The following is a 21,358-nucleotide window of genomic DNA, read 5'->3' as shown; positions in this document are numbered from 1 at the left end:
GCTAACTGTGGTCAAACCCTGACCCTAAGGCTCGTGGTTTGAACAAACCCAACTTTTTATGTACATGTATAAAGGAATTTTTGTACAAGTTTTGGATCATCCGATTCGAATATCTTTCAAATACCCTAGCCTATATATATTATTAAGGAGGATGACCCTTCATTTACACAAATCTGAATCCTCTTTATCAAAAGATGTCAAAAACGAGAAAAGACAACAGACTAACAACACTATTTTCCGGTATTTTATTCACTAAGCAAGAGAGCAATCATTGCAACACCAAAGAAAACCAGGAAAGGACATTATAATACTGTAAGAGTGGTTATTTACATGTGGGTGAAATCTACACTAATTACGCCGTCAGGGAATAAGCGTGTAAATTTCCCCCATGTGTATAGTTACAAATATTTTGATATAAATATACATGTATTTCATATTCAGTTACCATGTATTTTTCCCCCAGGTGTAACGCTGGACGTGAAGAAACACGTACTTTACCCCCAGCGTAAATAACCACATTTACAGTATCTCTAGACCGTTAGATGACTATACAACATTTAAAATACAGCATCATCACATTACCCAGAAATTTTTAAGCAATTTAGCATTTTATTTACTCCGAACCATCACCATACAAAAATTATGACTAATACTGCAATACACAAATATCCATTAATAAGTTCTGAGATTATGACTGCAATACACAAATATCCATTAATAAGTTCTGAGATTATGGAAACCCAGTCGTTTATAAAAGCATATTGTCGGCAAACTGTTTACTATATGTATGCTTTTAAAAAATATGTGCAAAACAAATTGACTACATCAGGGTTATACAGAGAGCAAAAACAATCAGTTCGTAACTTTTTGTGGAAAGTTCAACAACATGTAGTACATGTGTATCTACATGTGAGGTCCACATGTATAGTCACTGATTATCCTAGGTCTGAGGAGATGATGGCCACTCCCCTCTCATAGAAGCTGTGGTCCTTGCCTGATCCTTCTCCTTCTGTGTCAAAGTCCAATGTGAACAACAGGTGGGAGCGAGTGGCATTCAAGTACACAGGCAGAGTTACCATTCCTGCTGTGGCAGTGCTAGCATCAGTTCTGAAAATAACGTTTTCATTTATAAAGGAAGAAAACTTGTCAACAATGCATTTTAGTAATTTCCACAAAAGCCACATTGCAAACTGAAGCTAACATACATGTATGTCTCGGATAGTAGTTTTTCTCCCCTTTGCAACCTACTGTTATGAATTATACAGTGTAGGTACAGTGAATGTAGGCAGGAAAATATCAACTTTTCAGTCAAAAATGTAACTAGTGATATCCAATAAACAAATCACTTCTTAAAATCACAACAGCTGATTTTCCCTTTAAAGAAGACATAGATCCTTTCACAGAATAATTAAGAACAAGAAGCCAATCAATTACAATGCTCACCTGAGTGACTTTAACCCTGAGTTCTTCATCTGAAGAGTTTTAACAGATTCTTTACCCTCTTTATTACCATGAAAATTCGTAACCCTATTATGATTTAGTGTGGCTCTACTACTTTTGATATTAAAGGGACTGGTTCACGATTTTTGATAAAAATATTTTTCATTTTTGATGGAAAACATTAAAAATATAACTAATTCTATATTGACAGCAAAAATTTTGACCTTCTGAATGCAAGAATAAAAGCAATATCTTAGCCTTAAATCTGTGTTATGTAAATAAAGACTCGAGTCTTTTAATGTATACAAACAAACCAGTGAAATATTAATTTTGTAATATAAAACATCTTAATTTTACATAGTAACAAATTTTAACTTTTAGGTGACACATTTTACCCAAAGAATGCTTGAAATGTGAAAAATATAATAAACTTGGATCAATTTCCATTTCTTTTGAAAATTTCGTAAACAATAACATACCCAAATCTTTGTTTACAAAACAAATAATAAACTCTCTAAAATGAGCTTCTGTGATAATGTATAACCTTAATTTTTATGTGAAATCTTTTAAACACATTAGACAGTATAGTTTTTGATCATTAAAAGTGAAAAACAAAATTTTGGGGAAAATCGTGAATCAGTCCCTTTAAAGTATTTTCTTTTCATTACTTACATATTCTCATGTAAAACTTTTGAATTCCTATTTTAGCCCATCATAGCCCCCAAGGGTCATGGTTTAATGAAATATGAATCTGTACTACAGTGAAATGTTTGCATATTAATATGACTAATTATGGGCAGTGGTTCTTTGAAGATCTATAGATATATAATAACTTTGAGCCCATATTGTTGCCCCAAACCATTCTGGTGCAGTGATTAATCAAACTTGAATCTGCACTACCTGAGGATACCTGTATAACTAAACATGGATCTGCTGCTCTTGAGAACAAGTTTTCTTTCCAATATAATCTTACGCAAGAATAAGATTGAGGCCATCTTAACCCCCCCCCCCCCACCCCCCCCAAATGATTTTAACAAGCTGATCTGCACTACCTGAGGATGCTTTCATAATCGATATGACTAAATATGGCCCTGTTGAACTTGAAAAGATTTTTCCTATATATCCCCATGTAAGAATTTAATCCCCTGTTGTGGCTCCAACCTAGCCCTGAGAGCCATAATTTGGAAAAACTTTTCACTTTCAAATTGTCAATAGGCTTTCATTTAAGTTTCATCTTTTCTGACCCAGTGGTGCTTGAGAAGATTTTTAATTGCCCTCATCCTCTATTTTTTGTCCTTTCTTGATTATCTGACCTTGGAAGGGGGTTGACCCTTCATTTAAACAAACTTGAATTCCATTCACCCAAAGATACTCAGTGTCAAATTTGCTCAAAAGTGGCCCAGTGGTTCTGGAGGTGATAAAATTGTGAAAAGGCTACCACAACAACAACAATAACAACAGGTAATAGACAAATATTGATCAGAAAAGCTCACTCGAGTCTGGCTCAGCTAAGGGCTGTTCCAGAAATGATCAAATGGGGGGATCGGGCGGCAAACGATATTTTTTTGTGTGGGTGGTCGTATTTTTTCATATTTTAATTGGTCCGTGGTTGGACTGTTAAAAAAATATTTATTATGGGTAGTGGGTAGTTTCTATTGTTTTATTTTGTGCCACGTGGGTGTTTAGTTTTCAGAATATTTTTATTGTCGCTCTTGTCGTGTTGGTTACAAAACGTCGGAGGGAAAATTGAAAACGTGCTTTCGAAATGCTGCTTTCGAAATCGGAAATCGGAAGTAACATAGAACTATTCGAGTTGTCGCTCTTTGCAGCGCATAACTTTCCATTACGGCACTCTTCAAATTAGAGGCGCGTTTAGTAGGGTCCCTTTGGACGTGATGGCGGCGAACTCTGTTCTGTAGATTATTACAGTTTACAGTGCATCGATTTTGGGAATATTTTGAAACCAATAGGCATTCCGTTTTCTAATAAAAATGGGCAAACCTTAGTTGATTGATACGAGGGTACCGATGCGTTATATTTATCAGTCGGTGTGATAGTGATTTAGAGGCCTCCGGGCGCGGGTTCCATTAGAAGACGAACGATTCGTGGAAAAACATATCCATACCCATTTCATGATAATAGCATCGTTTGGACTCCCAATCTTTCCAACATTCCCGCCATAGATGCCTTTCATTGTTGATGTGACATCGTTTCTTCAGAACTACTGTGATACAATGTTGCAGAGGCATTACCGCGTCATTGACTAGAATGTTTGTCCCGAAAACCTCGCGAGATTTGTACCGTTTTCATTTTTAGAAATATTTTTGTGGTGGGTCTGGTTAGTTTTTTTTTTTTTTATTAGATGGGTCATTGTAAAATGAGTTTATTAATTTGATGGGTCATGGGGTAATTTTTTATTTTTTTTTATGGGTGCTTGGTATATACAAAAGGTGCCTCCCGACCCCCCCCCCCCCCCATGTATTTATTTCTGGAATAGCCCTAAGCTAAAAAGTGTTTCATATTTAAACGAACATATATGTATACTTAAATTGGCAGGAACGAAGTTTTGTGCATTTTTCCATGTAAACATAATAGGCCCATTACAAGTTCGCACCCTGAAATTTGATGTACATCCTGTAGCTGGTGGGCATATTACACGTGTAGCGTTGTATATAAATCAACACAACCAGGCTAGCAAAAAAAGTGTTGATATATGACTACTGCTCAAGTAAGCAAGTTTACAGTACCAATACATATACATATATCTGTGAAAGATTTAAATGGGGAATTTTAAAAAGTCAGTTGCAAAGGGGAAGAAATGAGCGAAATTTGAATTTTAGCCCTTCCTATCTTTGGATCATCTTCAATTATTCATGGTTGAATACCCTCTGCTGAATGGGGAGAGGCAGCGGAGGCAACACAGGGCAAAAAACAACAAAAATAACAGAGACTACAGCCATGTTACCTGGTGTACACACTGACAGAATGGAAGAAGAAAAATCAAAATCACAATGTAGAATAAGAGGAAAACTTAGAGTCATACTGCTCTTAATGAGTCTCATACTGATGTTCAGAGAAATACAGTTTGTTTATCCCGCTATAAAAGAAAGACGAGACTAACCTGATCCATCTCAGGAGAGTGACTGGCAGCTCGGTCGAGATTGTGGTACTCAGTTGCAGCTTGTTTTTCTTACAGATAGCTCCCTGCAGCTTAAGACCTAAAATTCAAACAGTTTATCTAAGTCAGCTGTAATGTGATGGAATCATGTGACGGAATCATGTGATGGAATAATGTGACGGAATCATGTGATGGAATCATGTGACGGAATCATGTGATGGAATCATGTGATGGAATCAATCTCGTGCAGAGAATGAATAAGATAGTCATAAATGTAACCAATCCAAATCTGTGAAGGGCAGCAGAAAGATTACATACATATGCTACATGTTGGTAAATATTTTCTAAAAGATGAAAATACTTCGGGTTGGTAAATTTCATTACATACCTTTTACACTAAAGCTGCAGGCATCCATTGCTCCTCCAGTATTATCCAACACCTTTACCTGTGAAGAGATGCAACTGAAATTATAGTCTATTCAATCTCGGGAATCCTGTCTCCACAATACAGTTCAAAGCACAGAAAAAACAAACACACAGTTAACTTACATCAAGATAGAGTTCCTCCAGAGACCAGCTGTTGGCCTGAGCCACGTACTGTCTAGTCGCTGTGATGTACGCCTCAGGAATAAACAAGCCTCCTAACCACACACTTAAATTCTACAACAACAAAGCTATACAGTGAAAACTGCCTAATCTGACACCTGTGTATAGTGAAAACTGTCTGATCTGACACCTGTGTATACAGTGAAAACTGACTGATCTGACACCTGTGTATACAGTGAAAACTGCCTAATCTGACACCTGTGTATAGTGAAAACTGTCTGATCTGACACCTGTGTATAGTGAAAACTGTCTGATCTGACACCTGTGTATACAGTGAAAACTGACTGATCTGACACCTGTGTATACAGTGAAAAACTGCCTAATCTGATACCTGTGAATACTGTGAAAACTGCCTAATCTGACACCTGTGTATACAGTGAAAACTGCCTAATCTGACACCTGTGTCATGTTTCACTGGGCATTCTGAACTTTACTTTCATTCTCAATTTCATTGTTTTTACACTGTTTATTTCAATAAATTGTATTTTCTGAGGAAGAAAAAATTGTCTTCCAAAGCATGTCATATTAGACAGGTTTCACAGCATAATAAAATTTATGGCTGTAACTTATAATGTATGCATTATGCTGAAATACTCAAGTTTTTAAAGTAAACGGCGTTAATGAACTAGTTGAAAACTTGCGTGTAGCTCAAATATATATTGTAAATTTCAAAAATAAACAAATTTCCAATGAAACAAACCTTGAGTTCCTTGGTGCCTCCTTGCTGGGTGGTCTGAACAATGGCCTGTAACTGCTTAACTCTCAGAGAGAAGTCGGTGATCCACTGAATCACGGTGATGCCCTGAGGAACGGTGTACCTTCTCCAGGACTGGGGAATTATACCTACCAAAACAAAGAATTTGCATTTGTTTCAATTCCAGTACATATAAATAAATCATAAGTATTACTGAAACACACTGCCAAAGAGTAGTGACTAATGTTCCAGATGGGAATGTTGTCTTTATGAAAGTTTTTCCTACCTCTAGACAAATCCGCCATCATTGAGCGATGATGGTTGGTTGGTTTCTTGTCTCCCTGACAGATTAGCATCACATCCTGCAAATCCTGTCGAATGTCCTGTAAAAGTTTTGCTCCAAGGTTCACTTCTCGTTCAAAGAAACGGAACAGAGGGTCTTTGATGTTGTCTGCGGTCCTCTTCAAAGCACCAACAACCTGTAAATTAAGCAGGTATATGTTAATTATGCATTTCTTTTCCATCGGGAACTCATACTACACATGAAAGTTGTTATTTTAAATCAATTGTTACTGAACAAAAATTAGAGTATAACTTTTAAATCCCTTTCACCAAAGTAAATTAAACAAAAGTAGAAAGCCTGACTTCACCTGAAAATGTCTATTAAATGATTACAAACTGAAATTTTGTGCAAACTGTTAAATACAAAGTGCCGATGAACAGATGATAGTTTCTGTTTAAGATCAACAAATCCTGTAATTCTGTGTCATATTATCTATTTTATCATGGATAGGATGTTTCTCTCGAAGGTGAAGAATGTGCAATATGCAAAAATCTTGGGAATGGGGTGGAAATTTACCAGGGATCCATGTCAATTAACCAAACTTACCAGCTCCAGTGAATCCTGTAGTAACATTAGTAATGATACAGGCATGTTAATGAAATATAAAGAAATGAGAGGAGAAACAGTATGTGATGGTTATAATAAATATACTGTACATACTTCAAATTCAGGATCATAATGTAAACTACATTACATTTGTCCAACAAAAGATACTAGAGAAAGAACATGGATAAGGCTAATTATAGTTTAAATGTGGATGGGGTTTTTTCCCTGGACACATGACTAACCCCAATTCTAAAATATGACCCTACCTTATTTTTTTTTATTTTTTATTTTTTGCAAACTATGAGTATTAAGGTACAGCAGTAGTAAGTGTATGATTTATAAAGCTTTATGTACACTATACTTTTATTAGCAAACTATGCAAGTCCATTCAATTCAAAATATACAGTCATGTAAATGTACGTTGTAGTAAGGCATAGAAAGCCTAAATTAATAATTGTATCAAATAATCCATAGGCTCAAATTTTAAAACAATAAATTATGTAGACACACATTTGTATATAGTGCAATTACATGTAATTAAGGAAAACAGTCTATAAAATGTACAGTCTATAAAATGTACAGTCTAGAAAATGTAGAGTCTATAAAATGTACAGTCTATAAAATGTACAGTAACTTGTCAGGACAAGAAGTGTTTTGTCAATGAAAGTCAGGAAATATATGTTCATGTGTGTGAGTCATGAAATACATGTACATGTGTGTGAAAGTCAGGAAATATATGTTCATGTGTGTGAGTCATGAAATACATGTACATGTGTGTGAAAGTCAGGAAATATATGTTCATGTGTGTGAAAGTCAGGAAATATATGTTCATGTGTGTGAAAGTCAGGAAATATATGTTCATGTGTGTGAGTCAGGAAATACATGTACATGTGTGTGAAAGTCAGGAAATATATGTTCATGTGTGTGAGTCATGAAATACATGTACATGTGTGTGAAAGTCAGGAAATATATGTTCATGTGTGTGAGTCATGAAATACATGTACATGTGTGTGAAAGTCAGGAAATATATGTACATTACAATGTACATGTCACAGTGTGTGAAGTTTGGTATATGTGTATAGCATCAAAACATTTAGAACTTTCTCTCTCCGTCCTTGTCTTCAAGTTATATGTACATATACAACAATGCTTCTACGTTTTAAGACAGTATTTTACCTAATAAACATTAAATCACTTTAAATACGCTATTAGCCTCATGTTCCGCATGCTTGATTTCAATGACTACGAGAAATACATTCATGATAACCTATGAATGATATTCTCTGAGAGCATAAAATTTACATGTATATCATAGCAAATTTTTTTCATAAGCATCAAGAGCATTGCATAACAGTTGTGATGCACCAATATAAGGATATGTAAATGAAAGAACGAATACAATCTACAATTCAGGTTTTGGAAAAAAAATCCAATTTGCTGACCTTTCCTTCTCTAAATATAGAAATCTGCAAGATTTGTCAACATTAAAGTAACTTAAAAATTGCAATTCTGCCAATATCAGTATGGATAAATCACCGTTAAAATGTCACATTACTTAGCGACATAAATTGTAGATGGCTGTTACCTTGGGAACAAGAGACATCCAGGTCGACACGGAGGTGTGGAGGGTCCTCATCCAGGCGGGGCGACCGTCAGCCAGGCGCTTCTCCTCGTCGTCTGGAGAGGTGCCATAAGCTAGATCATCATCTTCCTCAAACAACTGCATTTTCATCAGCTTGGCAATCAGACTAGAGCCTGAGGATTAATGTCGATATATGAAATTTAAAATGCATTTATTCCTATAAAACAGGTTTTAACACTACTGTTACACAAAAACATTTCATGCCCATTTTATTTTTGCCCAAATCCTGTCTTGGAAAAGTTATAACTTGGTTTCAGAGAAGGTTTACTACTGTACAGCAGGAAGATAGCACCAAGCTACATGTCGTTTAAAATTGGGTGATGTCATTTTTCAATGCCTTTGCACAGGAATTAGTCATACTGTAGACATACTTTTTTCCTGGGATTAATTTACATTAGGTACCTTTTGTACGTTGGAATCAATTTTTGGGTGGATATTTGTCCCAGCGTACTTAAAATACATCGAAGACATACAAATGGTAATCCATGAAATACGCACAATTTTTTACTTGCAGATTGAACAGAAATTGTTATTTCGCAGAATCGTGACTCCGTGGAAAAAAGTATGGTTACAGTAACCCAAAATATTTCCTACACACAATATCAAACATATTGCATTTGCATTACTGTAGACCATTGCTATTTTAGGAAACTCAGCACAAATAAAGAAAGGAAAGGTACATTTTTTGTCATAAAAAAATGAGGAATTTTTGGACATACCGAGATTTGTTCTCAGTACTTTTTCTGCATTGTTGGGAAGGCCGAGCCAGGATGGAGTCTGGCTGTCGTTCTCCAGGATGTCAGCAAACTGAACAAACTGCTCTCTCCTACAAATAAACAAACAAAATTATAAACATATTACAGCTGTATACTAGATCAGAAGCGATTAACACGCTATTTCATGATGAATTTGATGGGAGTGTCAACATTACATTGCAAATTCATAATCCATGTAATTTACATGTATATACATACAGACATGCAAGATTAGAAAGATGCAAAAATGTTATGGACTTGTTGGAAAATGAAAGATGCACATGTATGTGTTATTCATTACATCTACAGGTTCACTTTCACTACACGTATATACACTGTACATGTGATACACAATGTGTATTCACTAAATCTAGTTTTACAGTGTACTGTCACTGGCTACCTGAACAAGAAATCTTACTGAACGCCATCAGGCATGAGAATCTTTTTGCCATGTCCATCCACATTGCTAACCAAAGTGAAGTCACCCTCAAAGCTTTTGGGTGAGAATAACTTCTCGATGAAGGTGGTAAGCAGTCTCTGAAATTTTACAGGTTTATATTTTAGGAGAATGTTTAAAATCCATCAAATGCATCTTAAGGAAAGTTCCATTTGAGACAGCTCAATCAAATACAGGTATGAAAGAATTTAATGGCATCACTGTGTGCTCTCATTTAAAATGAGTAAGAATGCTGTATACCTGATCAAACTCATTGTCCACTTTTCCTCCATAGATACACTGTGCCAACAGTGTTTTGATAGCATCCCAGGGTACTTTTTCAGGGGGAAGGTTAGTTCGTCCCTGGAAAAATTCAAATATTCTCATTTTCAGAAATATCAAACACATTATTATCTTAAAAAATGAATCCTTATGTAATGCATATATAATGACTTATAATACACAATTTTCAGGGGGAACTTACCATGGCAACAGAGTCTATCCAGGTATCCAACATGTCACAAGCCACTTTGAGGTCCGATTCGGTGAACTCGTATTTCTTAGCCCAGCCCAGAGGTGTGTATCTCATTCTCTCCTGGACAATAGCATGAAGCCAGGCCAACAGGAAGTATAGTCGGGATCGCTCATTGGGAGTCTATGGTAAAGTACACAGAAAGTTAACATGTATGTGTGTTAAAGATATCCAGGTACATACAGAACCGCAAAACAAACGTCACAAATACTGTTTGTATCAAAAAGCTTTATCATGAAATTTGACAACCTGAAAATGCCATCTCAATATATAGAGAGTGCATGAGTGTAAAGTTCAATGTTTCACATTTTCTACAGATGTCAGTCTTACCTATATGTATACGAGCATGTTCTACGTGATACATTTCCCTTGCGGTTCAGTATATACATGCATACCAGTTATATGCATATACATGTACCGTATATACTCGCCTATAAGTCGGTTGCATTTTTAAAGGTTATTTTGTAGGAATTTGCCATTGACCCGCTTATAAGTCGGTACAAATTTTTGTCAGAATCGGTTGACACTTTCAAGTCAATGCTCTAGTGTTTTTACCTATATTTCAAAAAATATTTTGAGAAATTAATAATCGTGAGGTGCTCAATATCTAAGCCATATCTGTTTGGGGTTTAAACACAACCCTTGATCTATTATGGACAATGACTCCTTGTTTACCTACGCAATTATGGTCTCCTAATTACCAGTACCTGACACCATGTTTACTTAGTGGCACGCGCCTCGTGGTTGTTGTGGGGTTCCGGTATAATTCAATATATCAGCAATAGAGTTTTTAAGAGTCAAGAATGATGATCTAAATTATCTGTTAACAATATTCAATCTTTTATGAAATATATTTCAGCCGGTATACATATGAATATTTCAATATTAAATCGGGTTCGTAATTCAATTTTACCAATAAACGATAGATTAGTTGAATTGAAAGTATTAGTTACCGGTATGTAAATAATTTTTAACAAGATAAATATATGTAAATACTTGTACTTTATACAAAATTTTAAAATACATAAACAATACAATATGTCTAGATATTTGTGAACAATAATCATTTGTGTGGTAGTCCATGATAATCATCGGAGTTGTTTAAAAAACACTACATTACACCGCCTAGAAAAATACCAATCTTCTTAGGAAGCGCCTATAAGTCGGACATTGAGTTTTGGACCAAAAATTGACCCCCAAAAATCCAACTTATAGGCGAGTATATACGGTAAATGAATATACTAAATTGTTATTAGAAACTAAACAAGTCACTACCTTGCACATGCGGGAGGCTGGAACAGTGCTGAAGGTTCTGGAGAGATTAGCTGACACTCCTGGTGGTGGCTCAAACACAAAGATACGCCCAGCTCTCAACAGGTTTGATGGAAGCTAAAATATTGTGAAGGAACACCCTTGTGCTACATGTATATCCCACGTGATTCAACATACACTGTACATGCAGTGAGAAGACCTCAATTATCATAAATAGATTTACTAAATATTTATGTCATAAACACCATGATTCAAAATTCCTTTCAATCTGTCATTTATGAATTGAAAATAACTTTTCTTTAACACCATGATGTATTCCACAAATCTTACCTTGGGGTTGATTTCCATTGTCAAAAAGAGCCTGAAGCTGGGGTGTGGGGTCAAACTGTGAAGCTTTTTCTCCAGGGACACCAGCCAGTTGGGAGCAAGATGGACATTCTTCAAAAGAACCCAACGACCAGACTTACTGGAGGCGTTGATCACTTTGTCTGCCTGTGTAAATCCCTCAGCCGAACCTACAAAATGGATTAACACCATTATATACACTGTACACGCAAATTGCTTGTAAATTCCTGCTTTAGACAGCTCACTTAACAATCTTATTGGAATAACTTACCCAAAGTGTATTATAAGGCAAAATACTAATAACTAGTAACTTGCATAAATTCTATAAAATCATAAACATGTATCCTCAATTGAAATAAACATTTCATTAAAAAAAAACCCACAGCTATTTCATCAATGTAATACCAATTGCAATTGATGTAAGTTGTTTTCCAAGTTCTGTAGCCAAGTCATCGACCCAACCGCTAGCATCATATCCTGGCACTGAGCACATAAGAATGGGGGTATTGGCTTTTATCTGTTGAAAAAGTGAAATCTACATGTACAGATGATGGCCTGCTGATGTAGAAAGCTACATGTATACTCTTTCTTGGCCCAATGAATGGATGGGAATTTTTTTTTATTCTTTGGTCTGGTTTACAATTTATGAAGCAAACACCTACAATTACAATACCTCATTTTCAATGATAGACGATAACTGTAGTTCCTTTTCTGCATTGTGTAAGAAAGCCGTTCCCAACACTTTCTCCACAAACACACGAGCCATGGATGTTGTTCTGTCGGGCCTGAAGGCCTGGATGGATAGTAATCCATGGACAGCCTTCCCTACAGGACCTGTAAAAAAGCAACAAATATCCATTGTGGGTGATTACAAAGCAGCATGTAAATGTGTATACTAGACCTGACACCAACATTTTATTCTCATGGAAAAGAAATCACATGTACTGTACTTCTAATTCTGTATACAAGACAGAAATGAATGTATACACAATGATAAACGAAAGATTAAATGAGAATAGACTCAATTACTTTCATGAATGAAAACTCAACACAATCTTGTGAACAATTATCACAGTATTACATTCATTACTCATTAGCCAAATAAATTTATAATCATTACTTGGATCTTCAAAACAATATTGTAATTACTGTGTATTTATTTATGAAATGTTTTTCTATGATCCTTATATGATGCACAATCTAAAGTAAAAATCCTATGGACTGAATGGATGAATCTAAAAAAATCTAGAACTGTCTTAATGACACTTAACATCTCCCCCCCCCCCCCCTTCCACCCTTTTCAAGGGCACTCAAAAAACTGTATTTTTGAAAAACTTCATTTTTCCTAAATAACATACGACAGCCTTGTAACCTACACTCTACATGATACACATCTTGCAAAATTATTACTTTTAATGAAATTTTATAATCCCAATTCTTCTATCCTTGAACTATTCTTCACTACTAAAACACCTTTTAACCAGAAGATACCTTAAAAGTTTGTGTTTCTTGTGAATTCAGATTGCAAGAGACTTTAACATATTAAACAACAATTGTTGCCATGGGCAAATTCTGGTGATATATCATTTGTAATAAGCTGGGAAAAGACTACACCAGATCCACTTAAGCATAAATGTGGGCCATCATCCCAAGATGTGTCACATGAGCAAGTTTGGTTTATCTACAGACATACAGACGGACACAATGAGATTCATGTATAATTCACCCACCCATTCCATGGCAATGAATACAATAATTCAAAACACGATTCTTTGAAATGCACTACAGGTTTGTTTTTCGTAGGACTTACTGAATGGTTTATCTTCATTCCACACTTGCATGACATCCACCTCTGGCATAGCACTATCTAGCCAGGACTGAAATTCCTGCAAGCACCAACCAAAGTCAATGCATGACACAAATAACAAGTAAAACAAAAGAACACATAATTGCCCGAGACAACAGTAATGATTAATTTATTGCAGAACTGTGCCACCGACCTGATTTCCCTTGACCTGCTGTACAAGGTCTCTGAACGCTCGGTGCTTGGTAAGCCTCATCATGGCCGACTGCTGCTGTTGAGATAACCCTTGAATCTGTGGGGCAGATTTTTCTCCAATGCCCAGCAGTGCTTCCTGACTTCTCGTGAACATGATGAACTCGTCCTCATATGTGGACTCACTAAAATGGACAAATTTCTGTGTGACTCTTCTACTTCTTTTTCACATTAAACACTGGGATTAACTCTAACACGAGTAAAATTATCAATTATACAGTTACTAGTTCAGTTTTGCTCAGTAATAAACATGTACATGTACCTCTGCATTCCCTTCAAGAAGATTCTGCTGAGTTGAATGGCAAATGTGATTCTATCCTCATACAGCATTCCTCTTCCCACTCTATTGTATGTTTCCTGTTGACAACAAATTTTTCAAAATGCATGTTACCATATGTAAATTCTTTAAGTATATCACCATGGAAGTTCAAGCAACACGTATCATATCATTTTCTGATTTCTTCCACTGACCTGGAACAATTCATTGGTGATGATGGACAGACGAGCTGCGTACTCCTTAATGCCACCCAGTCTCTGGCTCTGCAGCACGGAGTGGAAAATCTCCAAGAACAGTTGCAGCGAGTATTGGTACAAGAAGTGTACCTATCAAAATAAAACGATTCATTCATGTAAAGCTGATGCCTAAACAACAAATACGTAACAATGACTTTAAAATCTCTTTCACAAATAATATGAACTTTTACATGGTACAATGTAAAATCAATATTGGCAAGAGAACGTAATGAAGATGCTTCGGGAAAAGAATTATAGAAAAAGTGCTGTACTTGTTGCAGGGCCTCCATGGAGAAATAGATGCTGCTACAGGAAGTGGCCAGTGGGACGTACTGCTGGGAAGTGGTCTCCACCTCCGCCATGATGACGTCCGTCTCTTCCACTTTTCGAGCTACCTCAGAAGCTTCTTTTTTCAGGGTCTCCAAATGACTTATGATGCTATCATCATCCAGGATCTTTCCTTTGGAGGCATTCAGGGCCTGGAGTAAGGACTTCTCCAGGTGGCGAAGCTTCAGCTGGAACTCACCTGTACAGCAAGGTAATCACAATTAAAAACCAATCAACTGGAACTCGCCTGTACAGCGAGGAAATCACAATTAACAAGAGGCCCAAGGGCCTAGAATCGCTCTTCTGATAAATTGTACAACCCCACCATTTCTATTCTTAGCCTCTTAGTATTCTAAATCTTTAGTTAAATCCTAAGAATTAAAAAAAAGTAGGTCAATGTGACCTACTTTTTGGTTTACACATTTTGAGAACCCAAGAAATATCAACTGACAAAGTTTGATGATTTTAAGCCAATTAGTATCTGAATATTGAAATATAGCTGTCAAATTCCAATCATAGGTCATGGTGACCTACTTTCTGGTCAGCGAACTCCGAACATGCAAGACCCATCAACTGACAAAGTTTGATGATTGTAGGTCAAATAATATTTGAAATATATAAATATAGCCGTCAAATTCCAAAAGTAGGTCAAGGTGACCTACTTTTTGGTCGACACACTCCATTGACTCAAGATGCATCAACTGTCAAAGTTTGATGATTGTAGGTCAATTAGTGACTGAAATATATAAATATAACTGTCAAATGCCAAAAGTAGGTCACAGTGACCTACTTTTTGGTCGATACACTCCGAAGACTCAAGATGCATCAACTGACAAAGTTTGATGATTGTAGGTCAAATAGTGTCTGAAATATAGTAATTTAGCTGTCAAATACCAAAAGTAGGTCACGGTGACCTACTTTTTGGTCGACACAAATCGAAGACTGAAGACGCATCAACTGACAAAGTTTGATGATCCTAGGTTTTACAGTGCCCAAAATATGCATCTAAAATTGAAAATGTGAAATTTGAATATCTGCAAAATTCAAAAAGTAGGTCACTGTGACCTACTTTTTTTATAAATATGTTTCAAGGCCTCAAGATGCATCAACTTACAAGATTTGATGATTCTAAACCTCTCGGTATTTGAAATAACAACTTAAAATATATCTATAAATGATAAGCCATAAAATTCAAAAAATAGGTCATGGTGACCTATTTTTCAGTTGACGCATTTCAAGGTCCCATGATCCACCAACTGACAAGTTTTGATGATCATAGGCTTCAAAGTGTCCAAGATATGCATCAAAATTAATTTTAAAATAAATACCTGCAAAATTCAAAAAGTAGGTCACCGTGACCTACTTTTGAGACAACTTGACACAAGGTCCTAAGATGCATCAACTGTCAAAATTTGATGATCCTAGTCCTTATAATGACTAAAATATCTAAGATTTAAGGAATTTAAAATTTTTTTTAATTTAGGTAAACTTTGAAGTGACCTTGAGACCATGCCCTTTGCCCCAGGGTAATGCCTTGAACAATTTTTAATCTACAACATATCCTCATCCTTATGTGTAAGTTTAGTGATAATCTGCCCTGTGGTTCTTGAGAAGAAGATTTTTTAGCAACCACTACTTTTGTTTGTATTTTCCTGATTATCTCCCCTTGTTAAAGGGTCACATCCCTTTATTTAGTATGTATGAAAGCCCTTGGGCCAATGATACCCTGTAACAAATTTGAAAAAAATTGGCCAAGGGGTTCTTGAGTTATAGCCCTTTTTCTAAAAAGTTTACGCACACCGCACAAATGGCCATAGCATCAGCTCTTTGAGCCTTTGGCTCAGAAGAGCTAAAAAAAACAATCAACTGGAACTCGCCTGTACAGCAAGGAAAACACAATTAAAAACCAATCAACTGGAACTCGCCTGTACAGCAAGGAAATCACAATTAAAAACACAATCACTATAGCAATACTGGAACATAAAACAAGATGTACATGTGTACTTTCAAGATCAAACCTCACCTTGTAATTTCAGAAGGTCTGACCTCTTGGCATCAACATCTGGTCTCTCAGCCTTCAGTACCTATAATGGAGAAAGCTGGAATAAGACTGGTTATAACTATCAAATTCCATACAAGCTATGGATCCCTATGTAGTGTAATTTAGACTTTCTAATGGCCATTAACTTTTTCTACAAACCTGGTTCAGACACTGGTCTTGTAAACTTCCCCTGGTTACTGTAAAGTTCACAAAGGTCACTCTAGAGCACAAGTCTGGAGGGAAATCAGCCTAAAAATAGAAAGCAATGATTCTCTCAAATTATACAGTGTCAGTAAAGACTCGCATGTAATCATTGCATATTGCAGACAGTTCTTTGAAAAGTTCACAAATAGAAATCTTACATTTGGATTTCTGGTAGACAAGAATATGGTGAACTTGGGGAAGAAATCGATCTCCTGATCTCCCAGGGTAATCAGTATACGACCCCCAGTCTTCCTTAACTCACGGTTCAACACAGGGTTCAGAATGGGGTCATAGCTCTCAACATCCTGTGGTAATTCAAGAAAGATACATATATGTTCATTTATTCATAAATCACCATTTTAATATTTCTCACATTATGTTTGGAACTCGAGTTGTAAGTACAGGTACCTGAACAAGCAGAGGATTTCCAAATCTGACAGCACTTTCCAAATTTTTTCTAAATGCATCATCCAGGAAGCTAAAAGCAAGGAGAACAAATGTTGGTGGCGACCAAATTCTAAACAGAATTATGAAAGACGACCAAAACCTGATAATTTTACCTGGTCTTTTTGATGCTTTTTTCTTTGTATTCATTCATGAGGAACTCTGTAGCCTGACCTGAGGGGTCGATGATCAGGGGATACCTGTTGAACCTCTTCAACATGATTGCATTCTCGGTACACAGGTCATCAGCAGGCAGAGTATTGGCCTGCCACCTCACCCTCTCATCAGCATTAGACAGGTACTAAAACAACAAGTTTTAATGAACAAGTACGGAACCAACAATGAACAGATAACAAAACAATAAGTTTCAATGAAAAGGCACTGAAACAACATATTTCAATCAAAGGGTACTAAAACAACATGGCTAAATGAGGGCTGAAATGTTTGATGTTCACAAGTAAAATTAGGATACATGAATACAGCATTTTGTGTTCAAGATCATGAAAATCTAATCTTTTACCTTTGGTGTTGATAGGAAAAGATGACCCTATAATATGTGATCACATGTACATGCATCGACTATAATCAGAATAATGCATCGACTATAATCATAATAAAATGTGTACCTCCACTCTGGCCAGGTCACTCCTGAACTGTACATTAGCTGTCTGTAGATGTGATGTCCAAGATGTAAACAAGTTCCTTCTCATTTGCTGGTCAAAGTAACCTGAATAACAAAAGATACAAATACTTTCATATAAAATACACATATCTGATTGGCAGAGAAACATTTGACAAAACATAATGCTTGCATGTGGAAGTAAAAACCACACCCTCCATGGTGAAAGAGCAGTATCTACATGTTCCCACAGGAAACATTATTTGACATAGGTGATATTATATCAAGAGTTGTCAGAAGACAAATCTAGCTTGCTGGGAAGCTTGACTCTACTTAATCTTACCATTTGGTATATGTAGCTAAGGTTAAAGTCTTTGAAAAGTGGGTTAAAGTCAAAGGTCACTAGGTAAAAAGTCTTGTTAAAAATTGAAAACCCTGATCATGAGGAATCTGTGAATCAAAGGCCTATCTCTATTGTTCAAAAGATAAGGCCAAGTAAAATTAATTAGTAGATTATCATTCCCGCCCGCCCCTCGAAAATCGCCCCGCCCCGATTTTTTTTATTTTTCAAAATTACGATTTCCGGATATTTTTATGTCCGGTCCGGTATCGTAAATGTACTTTGTTTCACTTTGCCTTTTAGAAACCCAAATACACATGTAATTATGATTTATAAAGCCTTTTCTCAATGAGAGAAGGCATTTTCGAGGTCAAGAATACCATGGCGAAAAATAAAAAATAAAATCCTCCCACCCGCCCCATTTTTTGGTGAAGTTTGAATGATAATCTACTAATTAATTTTACTTGGCCTAATGCCAGGGTTAAAGTTCTAGAGTGTGATGCCGACACCGACGTCATGACAGTAGCTCTCCCGAAGAGCTAAAAAATATCGTGCATAAAACTGATGTACAAACTTCACCGTACATTTTTACAACAATTTATATTAAAATATTAGTTCAGTTTTTTCTCAGTGAAAAGTTTCACAGATACCCTCATCAAAATGCAATAATACAGTATTTCAATACATGCTCATCTACTTATAGACGTGTGTACATGTATATGTTTGTGACACTTTTCTACAAGATACTAAAAACCTGTCACTGTGCAATGTTCTGGATTTTATAAGGTGTAATTCACTTCCCCTAAAATCAGAATAGGATGTCAATACTTACCAGCATAGGCCATAAAGAATAGGATGGCAATACTTACCAGCATAGGCCATAAAGGCAGACGACAGGAGCACATCTCCAACAATGGTCGACATCTGACTCTTAAACGTTTCACTGCTGGACTCCCATCTTAGTTTCTCATCATCAAGACTCTTCAACAAGGCAATACTTCTCTCCACCTAAATGGAGGCACAGTATATAAAATTGAGTACAAACAGTTATGACCACAGCACAAAGAAATTAATGAGATAAATAATAACACAGTGAATCTAAATTCACCCACTCAAGATAAGGGTGATAGAGCCAAAAATAAAACTGGGTGGAAATTTGCCAATACACAGTATTTACATTGCCTGAGCTTGTATCTCTATATAGACACTCCCCACCCCCACTCCGTAATGTTGAAGAACCTTACCTTGGCCTCTATGTTAGAAAGTTTTGTTTTAATGGTCTTGACCTTTATATAAACACATCCTCCCTACTAAAGAAGCTTAGCCCAGTCTCGACATTCTCGAAGTGCATATGCCTTTATCTCTAAATAGACACCACATTCTCCCCCTGTGATGGTACCTAAGCTTACCTTGGTTTCTACATTTTCGAAGTCTTGTTTAAATTGCCTGTACCTATATCTCTATGTAGACACCACATTCTCGAGGTCTTGTTTTAATTGCCTGAGCATATTTTGATTGCCCGAGTGTTTATCTCTAAATAGACACCACATCCTCCCCCTGGGATGGTACCTAAGCTCCTCCCCCTCGGATGGTACCTAAGCTTACCTTGGCCTCTACATTGGACAGGTCTGTTTTGATGGCCTGTGCCTGACTAATCAACACAGCATACTCTTCCTTGTATTTAGCGATACTCTTCTCCAGTCCTGCTATTGTTTTGTTCACTTCTTCAGCTTTCTGTTGGTTCTCATTGGCTTGTGTCTCTAAGTCCTTTAATTCATTCCTCAGAGGATCAATCTTCTTCAGCATATCAGCATAATTAATCTGTGAAAGGATACCAGCAGTGTTCACTTGTTTTGTACTGAGTTTAAATACTATATCTAAATTTCCCTATTCACATAAATCAAATCAACAATACAAGCCCTAACTACAAATGAATGAAGACATTTTACTGAGAATACATTACAAACCTGAGCAATGGCCCATTTAACCATAGGACCACAGGCCAAGCTGGCTCTGTTAACTTTTTCGTAGCTGTAGTCTGGGTTGGACAGGTACTTGCTCTTCATCTTAGATCGGATTTCATCCCTATAGCAAACGAGACGTATGTGTGAAAATATTGTGCATCAGCATGTTCATTTCAACAAAACTAAATTCTGTACTTTATCTTTCATTAAGCACAGTAAATATTTATCAATGATTTGCGCAGCTCTATCCTAGAACACTACTTCTCCATCAAAGCATAGAACAGTAAAACTTATTTATTAGGAACTCCATTACAAAGAATACGGAATTGAAAATCCTTCACTGTACTGCTCATAAATCTTCATAAGAAAAATGGTTACCAGCATAAGGAAATCAATTATAAGGAATCCTCAGTTAAAATGAAGTAATCTATATCTTTATTCTTTATCATGAAGTCTTAATTCATACATGTTTTGACTTTAGACAAAATGCCAATTAATGTAAATTTATGTTACATATTCTATGTACATGTGTATGATGCAAGTTACATATAAACAAATACAATTATTTGACCAATTACTAGATGTTCTTTTCACTTTTGAAATACTGTTGTTGAAAAAAGTATATGTATTTCAAGTAGGTGCATATTGATGGGGTGGCTTTTTTTTAACATTTATGTTTGCATCATTTAATGTGTTTGAATTTTTTAAACTTTGGTTGAAGCCTTTTCAGTGTTTTCCCTAAGAACCGGCCGCCGGCCAAATTGACCGTTTCAAACGATTTTCTGGCCGGTTCAAATATAAAAAATCAAAAAATAATATGTTGTCAATTTCAGTGATGTTGATTTACACGATCAATCTTTGCAAAGAATGTATGCGGTAGCAATTGGTTGGCTATAAATATCTTTCATATTTCTTCCTTGTTTATGTTTTTATCGAGAGCTTTTTGAAACGGCGATTTTGATTGGACGATATTTTAAACTCTCACCTTGCGCGTGAGAAGCACATGGCAGTGAAAAATAATGAAGCGTCGAACGAATACATTACATGATTTCTTCCAGTCAAAACATCGCAAAGGTGTGTATTTAACACCACTGTGACTAACTTGTCTAAGGTAAAAATGT

At 36.1% G+C, this 21,358-nt stretch overlaps 1 protein-coding gene across 5 annotated transcripts in view; it reads right to left on the bottom strand.

The window, feature by feature from the left end:
• Positions 1-230: 230 nt before the first annotated feature.
• The window catches only part of LOC125649019 (cytoplasmic dynein 1 heavy chain 1-like), a 59,049-nt gene continuing 37,921 nt past the window's right edge, over positions 231-21,358 (bottom strand). For 2 of the 5 annotated variants that reach the window (XM_056164436.1, XM_056164437.1), the window contains exons 60-89: positions 20,241-20,358; positions 19,879-20,094; positions 19,143-19,281; positions 17,941-18,041; positions 17,431-17,615; positions 17,279-17,348; positions 17,029-17,175; positions 16,826-16,915; positions 16,649-16,709; positions 14,571-14,824; positions 14,257-14,388; positions 14,048-14,142; positions 13,730-13,910; positions 13,540-13,615; positions 12,403-12,563; positions 12,135-12,246; positions 11,715-11,899; positions 11,388-11,501; positions 10,065-10,235; positions 9,842-9,943; positions 9,563-9,681; positions 9,109-9,215; positions 8,333-8,502; positions 8,190-8,213; positions 6,145-6,337; positions 5,865-6,007; positions 5,108-5,218; positions 4,947-5,004; positions 4,562-4,658; positions 231-1,107 (exon numbers count right to left, since the gene is read on the bottom strand). In XM_056164436.1, coding sequence (XP_056020411.1) covers positions 936-1,107; positions 4,562-4,658; positions 4,947-5,004; positions 5,108-5,218; positions 5,865-6,007; positions 6,145-6,337; positions 8,190-8,213; positions 8,333-8,502; positions 9,109-9,215; positions 9,563-9,681; positions 9,842-9,943; positions 10,065-10,235; positions 11,388-11,501; positions 11,715-11,899; positions 12,135-12,246; positions 12,403-12,563; positions 13,540-13,615; positions 13,730-13,910; positions 14,048-14,142; positions 14,257-14,388; positions 14,571-14,824; positions 16,649-16,709; positions 16,826-16,915; positions 17,029-17,175; positions 17,279-17,348; positions 17,431-17,615; positions 17,941-18,041; positions 19,143-19,281; positions 19,879-20,094; positions 20,241-20,358 — 3,904 coding nt within the window. In that variant the 3' untranslated portion in view covers positions 231-935. Of the gene's footprint in view, positions 1,108-4,561; positions 4,659-4,946; positions 5,005-5,107; positions 5,219-5,864; positions 6,008-6,144; positions 6,338-6,747; positions 6,763-8,189; positions 8,214-8,332; positions 8,503-9,108; positions 9,216-9,562; positions 9,682-9,841; positions 9,944-10,064; positions 10,236-11,387; positions 11,502-11,714; positions 11,900-12,134; positions 12,247-12,402; positions 12,564-13,539; positions 13,616-13,729; positions 13,911-14,047; positions 14,143-14,256; positions 14,389-14,570; positions 14,825-16,648; positions 16,710-16,825; positions 16,916-17,028; positions 17,176-17,278; positions 17,349-17,430; positions 17,616-17,940; positions 18,042-19,142; positions 19,282-19,878; positions 20,095-20,240; positions 20,359-21,358 lie in introns of all 5 variants that reach the window. The other 3 variants (XM_056164439.1, XM_056164440.1, XM_056164438.1) reach the window with 2 other exon arrangements.

Source organism: Ostrea edulis, chromosome 5 (genome assembly GCF_947568905.1).
Source record: "Ostrea edulis chromosome 5, xbOstEdul1.1, whole genome shotgun sequence".
Classification (NCBI taxonomy): domain Eukaryota; kingdom Metazoa; phylum Mollusca; class Bivalvia; order Ostreida; family Ostreidae; genus Ostrea; species Ostrea edulis.
The sequence above is the reverse complement of the archived record's forward strand: the minus strand, read 5'-3'. Positions and strand labels throughout refer to the sequence as shown.